Source organism: Dendropsophus ebraccatus, chromosome 8 (genome assembly GCF_027789765.1).
Source record: "Dendropsophus ebraccatus isolate aDenEbr1 chromosome 8, aDenEbr1.pat, whole genome shotgun sequence".
NCBI classification, from domain to species: Eukaryota; Metazoa; Chordata; class Amphibia; order Anura; family Hylidae; genus Dendropsophus; species Dendropsophus ebraccatus.
The window spans coordinates 53450725-53471159 of record NC_091461.1 but is presented as its reverse complement, the minus strand read 5'-3'; the positions used below and the strand labels follow the sequence as shown (position 1 = coordinate 53471159).

The following is a 20435-nucleotide window of genomic DNA, read 5'->3' as shown; positions in this document are numbered from 1 at the left end:
ACTGTCAGTAGGAATATACAAGTTGGAAATAAATTTCAAAGGCTACTAGTTGGTTTGGATCATGTGGCAGGATATCATTTCAACCCCATGGCAGATCCATAGTTCACTCCTTAAATGTGAGCACTATACAGAACTGTCTGAAGCCCTATAGAATGACATTGTGAGTATAAAGGGTTTCTGGGCAGTTCCATTTACCTCTCACTTTTAGAGAGAACTACAGACCTTCCGTGGGGTTGAAGAGGTATCCTGCTTCACTGATCTGGAAAAGAACTGTGAAGAACCTATTGGCCCCTTCATTCTCATGTTTAGTGGGGGTCTTGGCAGTTGGGCCCCATCCGTTCTTGTGATATCATGGAATATGGAAAGCCCCTATTAAAAGGCATTATCCAGAATAGGGAAAACATAACATGCTTTCTTTCCTGGGAAAACAGCACCATTCTTGCCCTCAGTTTGTATGGGGTATTGCAGCTCAGTTCCATATAAGTGAATGGAACCAAGTTGTAATGCCACACATAACCCACGTACAGGTGTGGCCCTGTTTTCTGAACAAAGGAGCTATGTTTTTCCAATCCTGGATAATCACTTTAACATTTAGGGGGAGACGTATCAAACTGGTGTAAAGTGGAATTGTCTTAGTTGCCCCTAGCAACCAATCAGATTCCACCTTTGATTCCCCACAGATTCTTTGAAAAATGAAGGGTGGAATCTGATTGGTTGCTAGGGGCAACTAAGACAATTCTACTTTACACCAGTTTGATAAATCTAACCCTTAGTTCTTTAAGAAGATGTGCCACCAAACTGATCCTTTTTTATTTTTATCTTCTACGGCAGGGATGGGGAACCTTCGGCCCTCCAGCTGTTGCAAAAATACAATTTCCTTTGGCTGTCCAGGCATGATGGGAATTGTAGTATTGCAACAGCTGAAGGGCCGAAGGTTCCCCATCCCTGGTCTACGGAGTGATCTTGAAATAAAATACACAACAGGCTGGTACAAAGTGCAGACAGATTTATTACTTTTCTACAAAGTATAAAATGTGTCCCTACCATTTCTATTGTACTTATAATTTATGCAAACAGCAGGCTTTTCTGAGGTATTACTTTAACAGTAAACAGAACATCTCTTCAATAAATAAAAGTATCCTAAGGCAATGATTACGTCTCTAAACAAGGTCAACAATAAAGCTTTTCTTCTCAGGATTACAGTCAACAACAGTTGTCTCCATGTCGTCAACATCGGAATCAAATAAACTCTCATAAATAGATCTGTCCTTCCACGTGAGAGTCAAATCACTCAGCAAATGGACAGCAAACAGTAAAGTATAGTGTAAAGGCTTTTATTTCCTACACCAGTTTCACTTTAGTTCATCCCAAAAAATTTAAGTTGTTGATCTACAATAGATCTTAACATGATTTGAGGCGTTACTGTCATTTGCAGTAACTTTTGACATGGCGTAAGTTACTAGTCACACCAGGTCTCCCTCCTAAGATCTCCTGCGATCACTTGGGGAGTGCATGGTGGCTCCATAGACTCTAATGGAGAAAAGGAGTTGAATCTGATTGACAGCTGTGGAGTAAGACCTCTGACATCTCAGGAGTAGAGATCAGCAAATTTACAGTAGGAACAAAGAAAATCGCTTCGTTCCTACCTGCATTCTACTCATCAGGCTGTAGGCTTTGAAGTCTGCTCCGCTCTGTGCCGCTCCTTCCCAGTTGCTGGGAAAAGATGGATCCAGTCCTGAAGAACTTTTTCTAGTTTTCCAGGACTGGATCCATCTTTTCCCAGCACCTAGAAAGGAGCGATGCGGAGTGCAGTGAGCAGAATGCAGATAGGAACAAAATGATTCACTTAGTTCTTGCTGTAGATTCGCTCAACTCTACTCAGAAGTATCCAAAACTGGTAACCTAGTTAAAATAAATGTACTAAAATACCACTAAAGTCCTATAAATTCAGATGTTACTGACATTGACCCCAATAGCCACTTGCAGGGATGTAGGCAGCAGAGTAACAGGAAGAGTAGGGCTGCTGTAGCTATGCCCATGAATATATGTAATATAAGGGAAACGTCTGGAACATCAGCACTGCAGTTATAACATGCAGCGTAGGTTTATGTAAAGGTTTGTGCACACGGCCCTATTTTGGCTCTGTACAACCTCCAAGTTTGATCCCGTACAAATGAGTCAAGAGATAAAAATTGTGACTTCAGATCACGATCAGATTCTGTATGTAAAGAGAGATACTGTCCTAGGAGCACTGCTTCTGGGGAGAATACTTCTTTATATATAACAGCAATTGGGAGCCATATGGCTCTGTACTGGAGCTATACAGCCTGCATGGTCTACTGTGCAGGCTCCATGCTCGCGGCTCTGCTGTGTTTAATAACCCTTCTGCTTTCTCCACATTTGCTTAACAAAACTGTAATCTTAAAAGGTGTAAAAATATATGACACAGTACATCTCTAGTATTTTAGTACCATTCTGGATGCACTGTAGGACTGCGCAGAGAAGCAGGGACGCTGTAATGTCTGGTTTATTTTGGTGGCTTAGTGATACTGATGCAGTGGCCTGGAATCAGCACAGGCTTACATGAACGTACATCAGATGGGACACAACACAGAGCTGCAGGGATGACGTAAATCTCTGATAATCTATTTAAATCTCATTCAGAGGAGAATTTGGCAGCTTTGTCCATCTGTGACCCCTGGAGTTGAAGTGCGGTAAAGCAGCCTAAACCAAACTGTATGGGGGAAACATTGAACAATGACATTTTGTGAACACAGCCCAAGATAAATCCATTACATGGCACAATGTAGTAAAGTTTTGGAGTGTTAGGAGTCTATAATAAACACATAGTGGGATATTTATCAAACCAGGTGTAAAGGAACCATGGAGCAGTTAATGATAACAGCCCATTAGATTTTAAAGAGTCACTGTCGTATTTTTTTTTTTGCAGAAATCAATAGTCCAGGCGATTTTAAGAAACTTTGTAATTGGGTTTATTAGCCAAATCTGCCATTATCTGCATGTAAAAAGCCTTTTCCCAGGTCCCCCCCTCCTTCCTCTTTTTCATCCACTCTGAAAAATCTGAAAATTGTGACTTGTTGCAGGAGACGTACCCTGTCTGCTCTAGGGAGAGGGGAGGGGGGAGGAGGAAGGAGGGAGTTAGCCTGCAGCAGAAAGCAGATAACAGAGGATTACAGGCTGGTTGGCTGGGTGACAGCTGTAATCTGAGCTCAGACAGGTCACTGGTGATGGTCAGAACAGATAACGGGTGAGGGATTTGTAGATTAACTCTTTGTTGTCCTGTTTTGGTCTTTTCTTTAGCTCTCTCCATAGGAGAACAATGAAGACAGGGGGGAGAGCTTCAAACTGCTTTTTCATGATAAAAATGCATTTTTCGGATAATAAACCCAATTACAAAGTTTCTTAAAATCGCCTGGACTATTGATTTCTGCAAAAAAAAAATTCACGACAGTGACACTTTAAGTTTTCAAATAAAAAAATAAAAAAAAGCAAAGAAGCAATCTGATTGGTTGTTCTGGGCAACTACCCCATTGTTCCTTTGCACAAGGTTTGATCAATCTTCCTATCATGTAGGACTGAACCCTTAAAGCGACTCTGTACCCACAATCTGATCCCCCCCAAATCTTCAGATAGTTGTTTTAATCCAAGATCTGTCCTGGGGTCCGTTCGGCAGGTAAAGCAGTTATTGTCCTAAAAAGCAACCTTTAAACTTGCAGCCCTGTGTCAAATTGGTGTGGCCTCCCCGTCCTCACTAGGAATGCCCCTGGGCAGGATTTTTCCTATTCCTCACCTGAACACTGCACAGGTGCCTTAATGATCCAGCTCATGTGCAGTGTTCACACAGGTGAGGAATAGGAGAAATTGTTGTTGTGGCGTTCCTAATGATGAAGAGGGTGGGGAGGAGGGATGGAGGGGTGTTGCAAGTCTAGGCCACAGACAGTCTAGGCCACGCCAATTTGACACAGGGCTGCAATTTTAAAATTTATTTTTTTATGACAATAACTGCATCACCTGCCGAACGGACCCCAGGACAGATCTTGGATTAGAAGCAGTTGTCCGAAGGTACAAGCGGTTTGCAGGGGTCAGATTGTGGGTACAGAGTCGCTTTAAAGAAGCAGTGCAGTTTTTTTTTTTAATTCTTGTCTAGGCAGCTAGTTTGGGTGTACACTGACCTGGGCTGATCATGTTCCTACTACATTATTACGTGTTCTGATGCCATTCAGGTAACACTGGCGCCCATGTGACATCTCCTCTGCCTGTTGGGAGTCTACAAAGTAGAGATGAATCTACAGTAAGAACAAAGCAAAGCGCTTTGTTCCTATCTGCATTCTGCTCATCAGGCTGCAGGGCTTTAAAGTCTGCTGTGCTCCGTGCCGCTGCTCCCTGGGTGCTGGGAAAAGAGGGATCCAGGCAAGGAAAACTGGGAGAAGTTTCCCACGATTGGATCTATCTTTTCCCAGCACGTGAGTAGGAGCGGCATGGAGCACTGCAGACTTCAAAGCTCTGCAGCCTGATGATATGGCCTGATATGCGCAAGTTTGCTGCCAGGCCAGGAATAAAAAAGAAAGAAAGAAAAAAAAAGTGGACTGCTTCTTTAATAAATGAAACATTGGGAAGCAATCTCAGCAATGGCATTCCCTTATTATTGCAGATATATCCAGTGGAGGCTGCCCAGGATCCAGCATTGCTATAATGAGTGCACATCTGATGCCAGGGGTTATGAGTCTTTTATTCATGACGGCCAAGCTCAGTTCTGGGCAGTTTCCCATGAATGCAGTTATGGTGTGTATGAGCAGATAGCAAAACATCCAAGAGTAATCGCCCACTCCAGCACAAAATGAGAAAAGGGTTCTATGGGAAAAAGCATACAACACAACTAATCATAGTGCAAAGAGACGCACCCCATGTCTACCATCCAGCCCGAACATGTTTTTGTACATGAGGCCCATAAAAGTATAATGAAATAATGTTTTTCTTAAACTCCAATAGGTTATAAATTCTGGGGTACCGTAATTCATTTCTATTATCTCTACAGTGGTTGGAGCTCTCTTTTTCCCCTAATACAAATAACTAGAAAAACTTTATGAAAATTTGAATAGTATTGCATACATCAGCACATATGTATAAAAAAAACAGCAATTGGGTGAAAGCATTCGCTCCCTGGTAACAACAACTGCTAAAAAAGGTGCAATACACAGCATGACAAAGCTGAAGTTATAGACAAATGCTGATTTGGGGTCAGCTCACCTGCTACTTCCACTCACGGTGCACGGCAAAGCCCGGAGCCAGGGCAACACATGCGAAGGGAAAAGTCCAGCACCAGTGCAGCGGGTAAAAAACGTGCTTCTTTATTTAGGCAAACTTCACATACTGGAAATAGACATGCGGTAGGTTGACGCGTTTCGGCGTATCTCACGCCTTGTTCATATTGTGTTGTGAACAAGGCGTGAGATACGCCGAAACGCGTCAACTTACCGCATGTCTATTTCCTGTATGTGAAGTTTGCCTAAATAAAGAAGCACGTTTTTTACCCGCTGCACTGGTGCTGGACTTTTCCCTTCGCAAAGCTGAAGTTATATAACAAAAAGACTTTCGGCAAGATGGCCACACTTCGTGTTCTTGCTTTTGTCACACACACTGTAGCTACATACAATCTTACATGAATCAATGCCATAAACACGCAAACGCCATTTTATGACCAAGAATTTAATGTATTTCCTAGTCATTAAAATGTTGTCTTCATCATTATTGTAAATCGTCTTTATCCAGCATGACTTTCCATGCAACACATTAGTTATTCTAACTGAATAGTTAAATATTTTACTGAAGTCTCCCTACAACTCCAGACGTCTTCAGTCATCAGTATTACCCAGTAGAAATTACTAAAAAAATCCTTCAATGGAAATACATTACAAGTTTCCATTGTCTTCCTGGAAAAAAATAAATCTTTGCCACTGAAACGCTATATGCTATATATACAAGAAATGGCCACGTCATATAGACAACCTTCATTTCACTATTTCTAACACAGCATTTTACTATATATGTTACTTTACCTATTCTTTACTTTAGTCTTGCTGCTGTTGGTTTATGTACTAGCATAGAGCAAACTGTTCAAACTACACAGAAGTAGCCATGGATATAAGTAAAAAGGTAATAATGCGAGTGCTTACACGGGACTGTAGGTGGGCAACCTACTGTATAACAAAAGGCTGCAGCACCATTTCTAACCAGGTGATGTACTGTAATTCTGGTACAGCACTTAGAAAGAGAATAGCATGGTTACTAATATTCCTTTACAAACTTATCAGTTTGACTCTTATAGCTAGTTGGAAAATCTACTGCTTTGATGTTTCAATGTGTCCTATGCGATAATGTGATTTCCCATCCAACATATGGCTGTCCACACATGTTGTATGACAGAACATATTTCATACATGCAGAACTCCTCCATAAGCTAAGTGTACAGTCATTTCAAGGTACTTGTGGGGCCAAGATTCAGAAAATTGACTCCAGAATGTGCATTCTATTTGAGTGCTGAACTCAGAAATGTTCGGCAGCGAGATACAGAATTGAAAGACAGCTGGCCATTTACACATGGTTCACTCCATTCCTTCCTAAACACTATTTCCTATTACTCTTTGGAATGGTAAGGGTTCCAGCCTACCAATCAGATTGTTATCTACAGGATAAAATGCTCAGACAGGAATATCCTGGTATGTAGTTGTCTTCTTGAAGGACATGGCATACATGAAACAGACAGGCCAGGAGTAGCGCCAGGAGTGGAGTGCCTGATTCAGCCATTATTTTCTTTTAAAAAAAATATACATTTAGAAAAATATAAAATATTTCGCCTGTAGACTTGCTCTACTTGTTTTTTCAGTCTCAAATAATGTAAAACATACATATGGCATCTTGCCTCCCTAGAAGGTTGCTTATGATTCCCCTACCAAAAGTTCCATCTTATTGGCATTCAACCTAACCTAACAACCTAGAAACCTGATGATTCTCTTTCTATAAAGAAATAAACTTTTTTCCCAGTTTAAGTTGAATACTTTTTGATGTTTCTATGAAATGGAAGTCGAGTTAATGTGAATGACGTCCCGTATTAAGTTCCCAACTAAACATTAGAGATTTTAAAGCGGACATCATCTGCTGTACTCGTCCATTTCCTACAATGCCACAAAGTAGAAAATTGTAAAATTCTATCTACACGACTCATTTACATCTCATTATAAACATGTCTCTACATTAATAAAGCATTGGAAATATATGGCAGGTTTTGCTGACCTGTGTGTAGGTTTATTACTAAGTAACTAGAAATTCCTACTGAATCTAAGCTAATGCCTAAGTCTGTTGGTAAAAAAAGAATGAAAATTGGCTTATATACAACAAGATTAAATCTTGCAATACGTCCACAGCTTTCCCAGCAGGGTCGTGTCTCTGTTTCTCTCTCTCTCTCTCTTAAAGGACATGTTCCTTTGTTGTAGGTCTGATGCTGACACCAGCTGTGCGTAGTACAACAGCGGAGAAGTCAGCACTGCTGCTTTCCTACCACAGCCGGGGGCCTCAATGGATGCTCTGCTAAGAAGGGAATACATGAAGACCAGAAAGACTTCTGCGTTCATTGTAGACCAAAACCTTCAGAGTTGGATATAGCAATAGTCAGCTTTTGTTTTAGCTCCTTCTTTGTTTTGTAGGGAGGTAAACACAGCTGGTTAAAGCAGGTGTGTGCTGTTGGCAACCTGAAAGAAGCAAAACACATTAATTTTAAAAATAAGATTTTTTTTTGTTAAAAAAGAAAAAAACAAATGGGCACAATTGTTTAAAAAAACTGCATAAATCAATCATGCAAGCAAATATAAGAGACTTTGTAAGATATCTTATCAAAGAAAAATACTTCTTTATAAATTCCTACTGTACCTCACCTAAACTTTCATTCACTGTATAAAAAAACAAAAAACAGCTCAACTTAAAGCTTACTGAGGGATCAAGCTTATATACTGCCCATATAAGTCTATGGAAAAGGAAGGGGGAGTGAGTCAGAGAGTTAAAGGCAGATACTAAAATGGAGATTACTGGAGATCTCACTTCAGGGCTTTATTTATGGCTTGGACTGCTCAGCACTGCTCTATAATGATCTCTATGCTGCTGCGGCTTCTTAAAGTGCGTATAAAGACATAGGGGAGTTGTATCCCCTCTTCCCCGTGTGTGCAGAATATGGGAGCTTCATTTACCAGCATAGAGACAAATGAAAATTAAAGGAGAAGTCTGGCGAAAGTTTTTAGTAAAGTATTCTATTGCCCCCCAAAAGTTATACAAATTATCAATATACACTTATTATGGGAAATGCACATAAAGTGCGTTTTTCCCTGCGCTTACTACTGCATCAAGGCTTCACTTCCTGGATAAAATGGTGATGTCACGACCCAACTCCCAGAGCTGTGCGGGCAGTGGCTGCTGGAGAGGATGATGGCAGGGGGACACTAAGGGACACAGAGCACTGGAGGGACACTGAGCATCCCTCTGCCATCATCCTCTCCAGCAGCCACAGCCCACACAGCTCTGGGAGTCGGGTTGTGACATCACCATTTTATCCAGGAAGTGAAGCCTTGATGCAGTAGTAAGTGCAGGGATAAAAGCACTTTATAAGCATTTCCTGTAATGAGTGTATAATGGTCATTTGTATAACTTTTTTTTTTTTTGGGGGGGGGGCAATACAATACTTTAATAAAAGGTATAAATGCCAAATAAAAGTAACATAATGGCCAGAAATAGCACTAATCCTCATGCACACACAAAGGGTGGCTAATCCTAAAAAGCTACAGAAACTAACATGTCTGCTTTGGGGACAAAATACATAAATAAATAAATGAGATTTGCGTAGAGACCTGAGATCAGTATCTTACTGCCTAAAATTTCATCTGTCTACTTTCTCAGCACTCAGTACTGCAGATATTCATTTTCTCAGAAATCTAAGATAAGGGACTTTACACATGGTCCATTATAATCACTATATGTATATTCATCCACTAGATATAGCAATGATCTGACCAGGCCAGGGTGACTTTACAGTACCCTTAAATTTAAGGGAATGTTTGAACACACACAAAAATAATATGAAGTGTACAACACAAGGGGATGTGGATGGCATAATGGTACAAGTAAAAAATAGATGCCACCAAGTATGCCCGAATCTTACCAATTAGTTGAAGTTTCATTCTTTGAAATCTTGAAATTCAAATCCACCATTCCGCCAACTGGCACTCTATCACTTCCTGTAGCAAAATGTAGAAACTTCTTTTGAAGGTCAAGAGGAAAACCAAGAACGACATCCCAAAGATACCTGCAAAATAAATTATTTTACAATGAATTTGCTTTTACCTTAGTCTGATATATTGGTATATAAGTCTCCCAATGTATAATAGCAATATACAAAGCTCAGCATTTAATTATAACTAGAACTTTTTACTAATGGTTTTTTACTTACTCCACTCCCAAAGTCTTGCTGCTGTAAACACTTTCATAAATTTCTACCAAAGGCTTACAGAATTGTATGGAAAATATTCTTTCCTTATGGGGCTGTGCACACAGATCACCACTAAAACCTAGGTTGAGGCCCTCAGAGGAAAACACTTCCAAAGTTCTCTTATAAAGACATTACGTAACGTTTAAAAGGGTACTCTGGCTGGGACCCCTTTTTTGACAATGCTCAGAGAGGGGTTGGGTGAAAAAAATAAATTGTAAAGTGCTGCGTAATCTGTTGGCGCTATATAAATAAAAATTATTATTATTATTATTATTATTATAACATTCACTTACCTCCCTGGCTCCAGCGCTGCCGCCTACCTTTCACCACTCTGGTCCCCTGAAGTCCGTCCACTTACTGGTCACAGACGTGACAGCCATTCAGCAGATGTAAGTGGCAGCGATGGAGCCAGATAGTTAGGTGGTGTTCTTGTTTTAACCAACCCCCTCCCTGGACATTGCCAAAAAAGGCATATCTCTGAAACTGCCCTGTCTGTCAATGGAAGTCTATGTGACTATTCTGACGGTCAGAGCAGGCGGTCGGTAAGTTAATCTGATGACATGTCAAAAGTTATTTTTAGTGACAGGTACTCTTTATGCATCTATGGATTGTACCTGGATTGATGTTTAAAGTGTGGCTGATGGACAGGAGGAAACTAGGGTAGATAAGTCAAGCGCACACCAGAAATGAAATATAATAGAAATAAGCTTTATTGAACACTGGCTAAGCACAAAATGTTAAAAACATCTAAAATCCCAGGAGGGAAAAAAAACTGCAGAACCCAGGATAAAGGTTAAACCGCACTGCTACAATGTGACAGGCCATATAGGCCCACAAGCATGGGACTCGGAAAGAGAAAATAATAACACAATGTATGACAATCATCAATAAATCCTGTGTATAATGTGCACCATACACCCCCCCCCCCCCCCACCAAAAAAAAAAAAAATTCCCATCCCCATGTAGCAGAAGTTGTTTTTAGAAGAATGTTTTTAACATTTTGTGCTTAGCCGGTGTTCAATAAAGCTTATTTCTATTATATTTTATTACTGGTGTGCGCTTGACTTATCTACCCTAGTTTCCTCCTGTCCTTCTCCCTATTTACACTGCTGTACACATAGGGTTGTGAGCTGCACCCATATTTCTTATTTTCTCTTTTTTGGAATCTACATTAGGTGGTGCCCACCCCATCCTCTTTGTTTCAATACAGTGTGGCTGATGACAAAGGTAAGCCATCCTCCTTACCCGCTGTTTACACATTGCTGTATATGTGAATGGTGCATAATAAAGCCTGAGCAGGTAGCATTTGCCATGTGCAAAAAGATAGCTCTATATAAACAGAAACAATGTACAGAGGATCCCCCTTTGACATATTCCAGAATATGATTAGGAGGCGTAAAGGGAAGAGCCAACAATACGCCATATCAAATCAAACCATATAAAATCAATAAAATCAAGGTGAGTGTTTTATGGTAGCACTTATGTCAGGTAGGAAAACCCACTTTAAAAACTTTAAAATACATACGGAAATTCTCCTTACAATAAAAGGTGTTACTAAACTCTAGCCTGCAGTTATCACTAAAAACAACAAGTGGTTACCAAACCGGAGGTAAGATGACTGTTTTGGTCCTCATACAAATACAGGGTGTGTAGATCTTGTACATGATCCATAAACAGTCTTATCATAAGATGATGAAAATAAAGTCCTATCAATAGCTAAATTTCACAGTTCAATATTTTTAGAGGATTTTGGAGGTGTTCTGACAAGTCTGCCTTCTGAATAAATAAGCTGGCCCAGTTCTCTTGCCTCTCTGAAAAAAGCCATTCACAAAGGCAAATCTTGTTTTTCAACGAAGCAGGGGGAAATGTATGAAAATTAGTGCAAAGGAAAAGCAAAGACATTTGCTTGGATTTCACCTCTCATGTGCCCTTTAATTTTTAAAGTAGTATTAAGGTTGCTACATTTTCTTCTGTGTTAGGCCTCATTCCCACATTCAGTGTACGGACCGTAAATATGGACAATGTGCTACAAAACGGAGTTAGGAGTTCTGCGCATCAGTGCCGGGAGCTCTGAACTCCATTCCATAGCACATTGTCCGAATTTATGGTCCGTGTACAGAACGTGAGAATGAGGCTTAAGTTTTCATAAATCTTTAGTGGTTTTATAATTTTCCTTTTGCATTTCTGTGCACAACTTATTGATGATGCATCTGTAAGTGAACAGATAGGGTTAGAAAACAGATAACAGTTCCACAAATGAAACTGGGAGACAAAGGGGAATACAACACATTCTACAGGACCTCAATAAAGGAGGTAAAAGAATGATAATTCTGACAAACGTGAAAATGAAAACATTATGTAACTCAAAGCCGAGAAGATTTAGGGTTGGCTTGGCTACTAGTGGACAAAGCCTCTAAACAATCACCACCTACCAAGGCCTCCTTCACAAAGCCCTGGAGTCCCTTACGCTCCCATAGACTTTTATGGGGGCGTCCGTGCCACAATTCTAGACAAAAATAAGACAGGATCTATAAGATTTTGACGTATTTTCTGGAATGGAAACCCTTAAGGAGAAATCCTAAAGGGTGTATGTCACTAATTTAACTATATGGGTCTAGAAATCTGTCTGGACTTCCTGATAAAAAAACAGAGGGATTTTCAGGACGTGTGAAGGTGGCCTGAGGAAGGAAAAATGTTAACTTCAAATCTACAGTAACCTGTGGCAATGGAAATTGTGACACTTCTTTTTTTTTTTTTTTTTTTTTTTTTTTAGAAAACTAGACTGTGCTGACTGAGACATTTGTTATGACCATCATATGTGACATTATTGAATAATATCAGAAAACTTTATCTAGTAAAAGTGCACTACTGTATAAGTGCTCTCCTACCTGATAGTAAGATCTGTCTTCTGGTATCCATCGTAATGTGTGTTTTTCTGGAGTGCATGCATGTCTAATTCAGGACTCCCACAGACTAGAATCTCTACTTCTTCTGGGCGAAGTAACTTAACAGCAAAAAAAAAAAAAATACCTTGTCAATCCACATAGACTTTAGCAAAATTCAGAAAATAGGCAAGTAATGTTTTCTGGAGCCTAGACAATCATTAATGGTAAACTTGAGATTTTTTTTTCTGCTAACACCCTCAACCCCCCTGCAATTTCACAACCTAGATTTGCATTCTCTTTGTAGCCAGTTTACCTCCCAAGTCTAGCAGGCTCTGTCAGAATCAGAGGGGAGACGTATGGGCCACTGTAGACTTATGCAACTGTGTGAGCCCCTTATACCTTTTGTCTCCCCTCATTTATGGGCCTAACCGCAGATGCGACCCTTTCAACTACTATAACTATGCAACCTCCCCTACTAAACTAAGCTATAACCTCCAACATACATCTCCCACAGAGAAAGTGCAGCAATCTACTATATTGTTGCTGACCATTCCAATAACTATCCAATGATGTAAAACATGAAATAAGCAGCTTTCTTCTTGGCTCACAGAGGAGGAACAGCACCCTTTAAAAGTTTCACATGCCCTAGCAGGTCTGGTATGGAGTATGTAGAGAATTACAATATACTGTACACTGCTGTTTCCACTTACTCTAAATACTCTAGGTGAAGGAAATCTTACCATAGAGTGTAAGTCTTACCATCAGTGCATTAGATGAACAGACACTGTGAAACCCATAGTAGAATGCAGAGAACTGCTTGTAGATGGATTTATTAAGAAGGAAATCTACGTAAAGTTGTACATATTCTGAAAGGAGAAACACATCACTTATTTTAAATGTCCATTATATAAAGCATCCTTAGAGAGCACAGTCTTAAAGAGTATATAAGTTACCTTTCCTGTTCTGATTGGTGACTGGGATTTTATCACCACCGGGTTTGAGATTATATGTTTTAATGACCCCAAATTCCTCTTGAAACACCTGAAAAGTAAAATGATACATTGTTACAGAGTTCATGCATAACCCTAGGAGGGTATGTTCTCAGTGAGTAAATCAGGCGGAACCCCGCCTGCCTCGGTGTGTCAATGGGATGCCTGGCGCCACTCTGCTCTCTGCTGCTTACCGCTCAAAGAATTGACAAGTCAATTCTTTTAGCAGAGAGTGGCGGCGCAAGAGGCATCCCATTGACACAATGAGGCAGGCGGGATTCTAAGCAGAGTCCACGGCAGAGCGAATTCCACCTGTTTTACTGTGGGAACGGGCCTTAATACGGGAAAAATGACTTCCCGATTCAATGTATGGCAATACAAATAAATCCTTCAATTCTTTTGCCCATGTAAATATGCCCTAACTGTTTATCTGCTTATTTCTTACTAGTTAATATAAGAATAAAGACAGAAATACAGCCTAAAGACTCTATAGGAAGGGGTGACATTTGGTATATCATACTCATTCGTTGTGAATGGCTGTATTCCATCACATGAAGAATAGGGTCAGATATTGGAGATTTCACTATTGCCAGCAGTTGCTTAATAAACATGTAAAAAAGAAAGCAGAACATATTGACACGGACCTGGAATGTAGAATAGAAGTCTTCTTCCACGTTGCCTTCATACGTTAGTAGTTCATTCAATCCATGAGCAAGCTCCTACAAACAATGATCAAAAATTAAATGTTGATGTCACTGATATTTTACTTATAATGTGAGAACCATAAATATGATAGATTGTTAATGCACATTAGGGGTTCAGTGATTTCTAGGTGAGGGCTCTCAAGTATCAGCAAAGAGATTTTACGCAGCACCAAGGCCAAGAATGTCTTACAGGAGTAAATGGTGGTACGAATCTCTGGCAAGACTTCCATCCTACTAATTTGTTATTCTTTTAGGGTCAGTGGAAAGTGTTATCCTTTTGTAGGTGCATGTCGCCCATAGATAACAGGGCATGGGTCCAATGTGACCAAATCCGTACCAAGTAACCTGTGACAGCAGCACCTCAACCATATGTATGTCCTTGAAAATTAGACTTCATCGCTAAAGAAAAGTACACTAAAGCAGCGCTTCAATGCAAGGTCCCTATAAACAGAGCCACAGATCTTAGCTTCCTTAACTCCTGTTAATATATCGTAAATGTTTTTGCAGCAATAAAAAAAGCATGCATAAAAGTTTCAACAAAACCAAAGTGTACTCACCGGCATGATCTGATACAGGTCATCTAGTGTGACGGATGCAATGCCGACAGGTATGTTCTGGTCACAAGGTACTATGGGAGGACTTAATAACTTCTTGTAGCAGCAAGGTGGAAAACGGATATCTAGAGTGATGCTGTTGTAGACCGCCAGCCCCATCAACTTAATATGTTAAGTATAAACATAAGTTATATATATCTTAATATAATCCTGAACGACAAACCCAAAGCCATAGATTTAACAGATCCCTTTAAAAAAAGGACAGTCCCATCAGGACAATATCTTCCCCATGCCCTATTAGAGAACATAGACATCATAATGGGGAGCACATTGCTAGAGAACTACTTGAGGCCTCAGTAGCCGTAACATCTAATCTGCAGGACTACATCTAAAAGAGATGTTACAGATGGCTTTTGTCTGTCTCATTTACTGAAAAAAATGCTGTATTAGTTTGCTAATACTGGGTACATATAGACCACATACAGTAATGTATTCAAATAAAAGGATACAGTCCCAACTAGACGAAATTCTGAATAGTTGTCACACTTAAAACTGCTGAACCAGTGGAAGTTTGAGTCTTTGTGATATGTAAACATACCTGTAAGAAACACATATGCACGAAAAATCACCATCAAGATCAATAAGGGTCTCGAAACAATCCAATATAACAAGTCAAGAGGAATTCAAATAGCTCATGGTAGCATATTGAGTTTTCTACAGCTCCCTAAGGCCATATATACACGTTTCACATTTCACGGACATGCCGTAGAGTCCGCTCCCCCCCTTCAAATGGCAGCGGGGAAACTGATTGAATATTTGCGACGCTGTAATGACAGAGCCATGCGGCTGTTTCATTACAGTGTCGCAAATATTTAAACAGTTTCCCAGCAGCAAGCAGCATACTGACAGATGATGCCGTGTGGGGGTGGGGAACTTCACATCAGGCCTTCAACGGACAGCGTGTCCGTGAAACACAGTCGAGTGTATACTGCCTATGTCGTTATTTATCCCTGATCAGAGTGTGTGGGGAGTATTCCGTTGTAAAAGCATACATTACAGATGCTGCACACCCTTCCTCTCCCAAACAAAAGCTAATGGCCAGGGGAGTACCATAACCTAAGAAGCAATTGCCAAAATCCACAAACTACTTTTATGTTGGAAACTTCTAGAGTCACAAATTTACCATTATTAATATTAAAGCGTTACTGTTATTTAACAAAACTTATGATGTATCATTGAAATGTGTCAAAAGGTTTGATAAAATCGGGGTCTGAGTGTTCAGACCCCCCATGAAGCTCTAGAACAGAGAAAAAAGCACTCAAGTGCTTCACTCCCTGGCTGCCGCAGGAGATGGGCTCCATAGACTTACAAAAGAAGCAGCGAGAAGAGAGCTGAACTGAAAGCTTCTCCCCACTCATTCCAGTGATCACCCTGACCCTGACCAATCAAATCCTTTAAAGAGGATGTACCATCAGGTACATCCTCCTTATATGACCCACAGATAGAACTGCGCCATCACAGGGAAGCCGGTGTCTCGGTCCGTTTTTTGAACCGTGCCCAGTTCCTGTGTACAGCACCGTTCTATCCACAGGTATCGGGCCAGGGCTGAAGCACAGGAGGCGGGCGAGCCGGCCTGCCCCAAGTGGCTCTAATGGAGCCGCATCATAGAGGGAGGGAATTCCCTCCCACTGTGGGCGGGCCGGCTCGCCCGCCTCCTGTGCTTCAGCCCCAGATCGGTACCCGTGGATAGAATGGCGCCGTACACAGGAACCAGGCCGTGGTTCAGAAAATGGACCGAGACACCGTCTTCCTTGTGACTGCGCCATTCTATCCGTGGGTCATATTAAACAGGATGTACCTGATGGTACATCTTCTTTAAGTGGTCTCTGCTGAAACCTGATGTACTGATGGTTTTGCTAATATTGAAGGCTAACCATTGGAGAGGAGGGCAATCTTAATCGATAGATACAAGTACATCTTACTTTACGTGGATAAACACTTCGTTTGGACACAGAAGTCCAAAGACTTCCATCACTATTCTCAAGAGACTCCAATCCTTCACTCTTTAGTACTTATGATGTTGCGTGGTACTCGAGCAGACTCACCATAGTCAGGATGGAAAATCTGTCTGATTAGCAGAAGAAACCATTCTTTTGTCAGACCACCCAAGTCAAGGCCAGCTTCACCAACAAAGGTAACCTTTAACTTTTTCTTCAGGTCCACTCGTTTTCTTGTAAGCTGTAGAAACAGATTTCATGGAGTTTACATGTTAATCAGTAGTTTAATAAAAGAAAGGTTATTTCATCAGGATAAACAATTGCCAAAATTGTAGCTTGAGTAAAAGAGATAAAAAAGGACCAGCTCAATAAAACTCTGACTTTGACCCAGTGTTGTATGTCTGCCTAATAAGATAAACCGTACGTGTTGATATTGAGAGCTGGCACAGTATCAATCTCCATTTGTTCAAACTACCTTTTGCTCGTAATCCAATATTACATCAGGGACTATCAGACCTTCAAAAGACTGTGCAAAAGAGTATGGCTTAATACTGTTACACTGGCAGGCTTCTTGTACCAAGCAAAACAACATTTAAAACATGGCTGTCACTTAAAAACTTTGACATGTCAGGGTGTTCGGACCCGCACTGATCACCGGGTAGGGGTAGGAGATGCACAGCATACAGCTCGGCACTTCGCACCCTTGCTCACCACTCTGTCTGGCTTGTTGCAGGAGGTGTGCTGTACTGTAAAGGCCCTATTCCACCAACAGATCTGACGACAGATTATCTGCCAAAGATTTACAGCCAAACCCAGGAGTGGATTTGAAAAGAGGAGAAATCCAGTCTTTCCTTTATGACCTGTTATCTGTTTATAGTCTGTTCCTGGGTTTGGCTTCAAATCTTTGGCAGATAATCTGTCGTCAGATCTGTTGGTGGAATAGGGCCTTAAGTCTATGGAGCCCATCATCAGTCAGTTAGGATGTGAAGCACTTAGAAGCGCTCTCCTCTCTGCCAAATCTACAGACTGGTGGAGGTCTCAGACCAATTGAAAACTTTTGACATATCTGTATAATAGTAACGCTTTAAAGATAAACTTCTTGGTGGTGCCGGTGGTGGGGGTCTTATGTCTGATGCTTGGCTCTTTTTCTAAACCCGCACAGACTAATAAACCGATCAGTTTATGTGCACCACTAGCTCACTTTCCTGCTTCTCCTTATAGTGGTGACCACTCCCTGGCTGTTATCATCAGTCACATGCATGGAAGACTCTTTCAATTATTTCCAATCTTCTGCACATTCTGCCATACTCCATTCTGTTCATGGGTACACAACAGCAGCTCTCAATGTCCTCCAAGACTTGAAGGGGTTTTCCCATAATGGCAATTTACTTAAAATATTCTGAGGACAGGAAATAACTGTTTGACTGGTGGGGGAGGCAACAATCATGACAACGGGGCCCTGAGATTGATCAGTATATGTGTACTCTTATTCCATTTGATGTATACAGATAGCCAAGTACAGGGAAGTCAAGAAAGAGCATTAGTACATAGGCCTGCTCAAACATTTATCACCTATTCTGTAGATAGGTGAAAAAGCTGGAAAACACTTTTTAAAAGAAGCATTTCTTTACAAGTTATGCCCTACCTACAGTACTCACAGCACAGAGCAGGACTAAGATTTCCAGGGTCTGTTTGATGGGGCTCCCCACAATCTTTAACAGAAAACCCTGAAATCTATTCACAAAGCCATTGAAGATAGCTAAAAGCTGCATTGGTCTATCTCAGGCAACATCACAGAGAATAAATGGGGTGGCGATGTGTATGCGTGATTCACTGCACCATCCAGCTGGGATTTTGAGGTCCCTGTTCTTGAAAACATTGGGGAGCCCAGCTGTCAGACCCCCTGCTATCCCTACCCCATACTGTGGATGAGACATAACAGGCCTGTATGATGTGTGGACATGTCAGCAGTGCAATGCTCTTTGGTCTTTACTAGGTGTTCCTCTCTATTGGAATCCATACAAAGTCTCCTTCACAGTAGGGCATCTAACAGAAGAAGCATATAGTTGGTAGTGTCGCTTCAGGCTTTGGGCCTGCTACACCACTACACTAAAGGCGATTTCATGAATTTCAGGTAGGTCATCCTTAGCCATTTTATTACCTCATCCAGTGAATCGCTGACCAGCTGCAGCCTCCTGACTTTGATATTAAGAAACAGCATATTCATATCTGGTTTCTGCCTCCGAGAAACTTTATCCACAAGGCTTTGCTGAAATAATTCAAGAACAATTTCGATTGAACACAGATTTGGAGATATCAAAAATATTTAGTTTGTAATGTTTGAATTGATCAATGTTTGAGCGAGTAATCAAAGCAACATTGACTGAACCTGGTCTTACATTGACATTTAATGATGAAACTCAGGTTTAAATAAAGTCAACCTACATATCTACAGGTGGAATTTGTAATGTGTACACTGGGAATTGATCGCCGGTCTTGTGCAAGCTGCCACGTCTTACATCATGTTTGTGTTGTGAGGCCCAGGATAGGCTCACTGGATGAAATATTACAGTTACATCCAACTACTAGTATTGTTTTGTAATTTCCTTGTTCTATAGATTGGTGTGAAGAAATGCACAGTAATTGTGAGTTCTATCTTACTGTCTGCACAAAGGAAACTGTTAGGGCCCTATTACACCAACAGCTTATCTGACAAATTTTTGCAGCCAAAGCCAGGAACAGAATGTAAACAGAGGATAGGTCATAAAGGGAACAATGAGATTTCTCCTCTTTCCAAATCAATTCCTGGCTTTGGCTGCAACAATCTGTTAGATAATGTGAGATATCTGTGTGTGTAAAAGGACCCTTAGCCATCTACTATTAAGCATAACAAAACGTATAAAAATAGGACCCCATTAGCAAAGGAAAAAACAGAGATGTTTTATTAACATGGCTCTCTCTGCTGGGCTTCCTTGTTTAGTATGGGCAGCTTTGAAGCAATAGGAGATGGACTCCATTGTATGTCCATGTGGCAAGCTGGGGAGTGTGGCACACAAGCACGCACTTCTCCTGGGTCTCTCTGTTGAGCAATGAGGGTCTGTGTCACATGTCAAACGGTTTAAGTTTTTGAGTGACAATAATGCATTAACCCCCTAGTAACCTGCCTATTTGGGAGCATAATGACCAAGTAATTTTTATACTTTTTTCATTGCCACCTTCCAAGAGTCGCAGTGTTGTTTTATTTTTGCCCTGATAGCCATATGAGGTCTTGTTTTTTTGCAGGACAACTTTTTAATGCCGCCCTTTTTCAAATTCATAAAACCTATTGATTACTTTTTATTAACCCTTTCTTGGAGGGATAATACGGCGATAGCAAATTTGTATACGTTTTCTTTTAACTATTACTACTTTGGGACAATAATAGCTATCTTCCTAACAAAAACCCACAAAAACTGCAGCCACATTGCAAGATCCATAGCGTTCTTATGTTTTGCGTGACAGAGCTGGTTTTGGGCTCATTTTTTGCGGGAAGATGTGTAGTTTTTATTTACAAGTTTAACATATATATGACTTTTTGATCTAATTTATGACGTATTTTCTGAAGCAGATTAATAAAATACAGCAATTCTGGAACTGTTTTTAATTTTTTTTTCTTACTTTTTTATACTTTTACACTAGTGTACATTACTGTACACTAGTGTAATACTAAACAGTGATCTTTGATCACTGATACCATACATTGCACTTCCACTGTAC

The 20435-nt window shown here is 40.6% G+C and overlaps 1 protein-coding gene and 1 long non-coding RNA gene across 3 annotated transcripts in view; one reads left to right on the top strand and one right to left on the bottom strand.

Annotated features, from left to right (window-relative positions):
• Positions 1 to 10774, top strand: part of LOC138799347 (uncharacterized) — a 125314-nt gene extending 114540 nt beyond the window's left edge. For both annotated transcript variants that reach the window (XR_011364242.1, XR_011364243.1), the window contains exon 5: positions 10726 to 10774. This is a non-coding gene — a long non-coding RNA (uncharacterized lncRNA). The remainder of the gene's footprint in view (positions 1 to 10725) is intronic.
• HECTD2 (HECT domain E3 ubiquitin protein ligase 2) overlaps positions 5557 to 20435 on the bottom strand; it is an 84735-nt gene continuing 69856 nt past the window's right edge. Inside the window, exons 12-21 of the mRNA XM_069980375.1 lie at positions 18841 to 18948; positions 16788 to 16920; positions 15192 to 15280; positions 14686 to 14844; positions 14069 to 14143; positions 13389 to 13476; positions 13195 to 13301; positions 12439 to 12554; positions 9224 to 9367; positions 5557 to 7766 (exon numbers count right to left, since the gene is read on the bottom strand). Of these exons, the coding sequence (XP_069836476.1) occupies positions 7646 to 7766; positions 9224 to 9367; positions 12439 to 12554; positions 13195 to 13301; positions 13389 to 13476; positions 14069 to 14143; positions 14686 to 14844; positions 15192 to 15280; positions 16788 to 16920; positions 18841 to 18948 (1140 nt within the window). The 3' untranslated portion in view covers positions 5557 to 7645. The remainder of the gene's footprint in view (positions 7767 to 9223; positions 9368 to 12438; positions 12555 to 13194; positions 13302 to 13388; positions 13477 to 14068; positions 14144 to 14685; positions 14845 to 15191; positions 15281 to 16787; positions 16921 to 18840; positions 18949 to 20435) is intronic.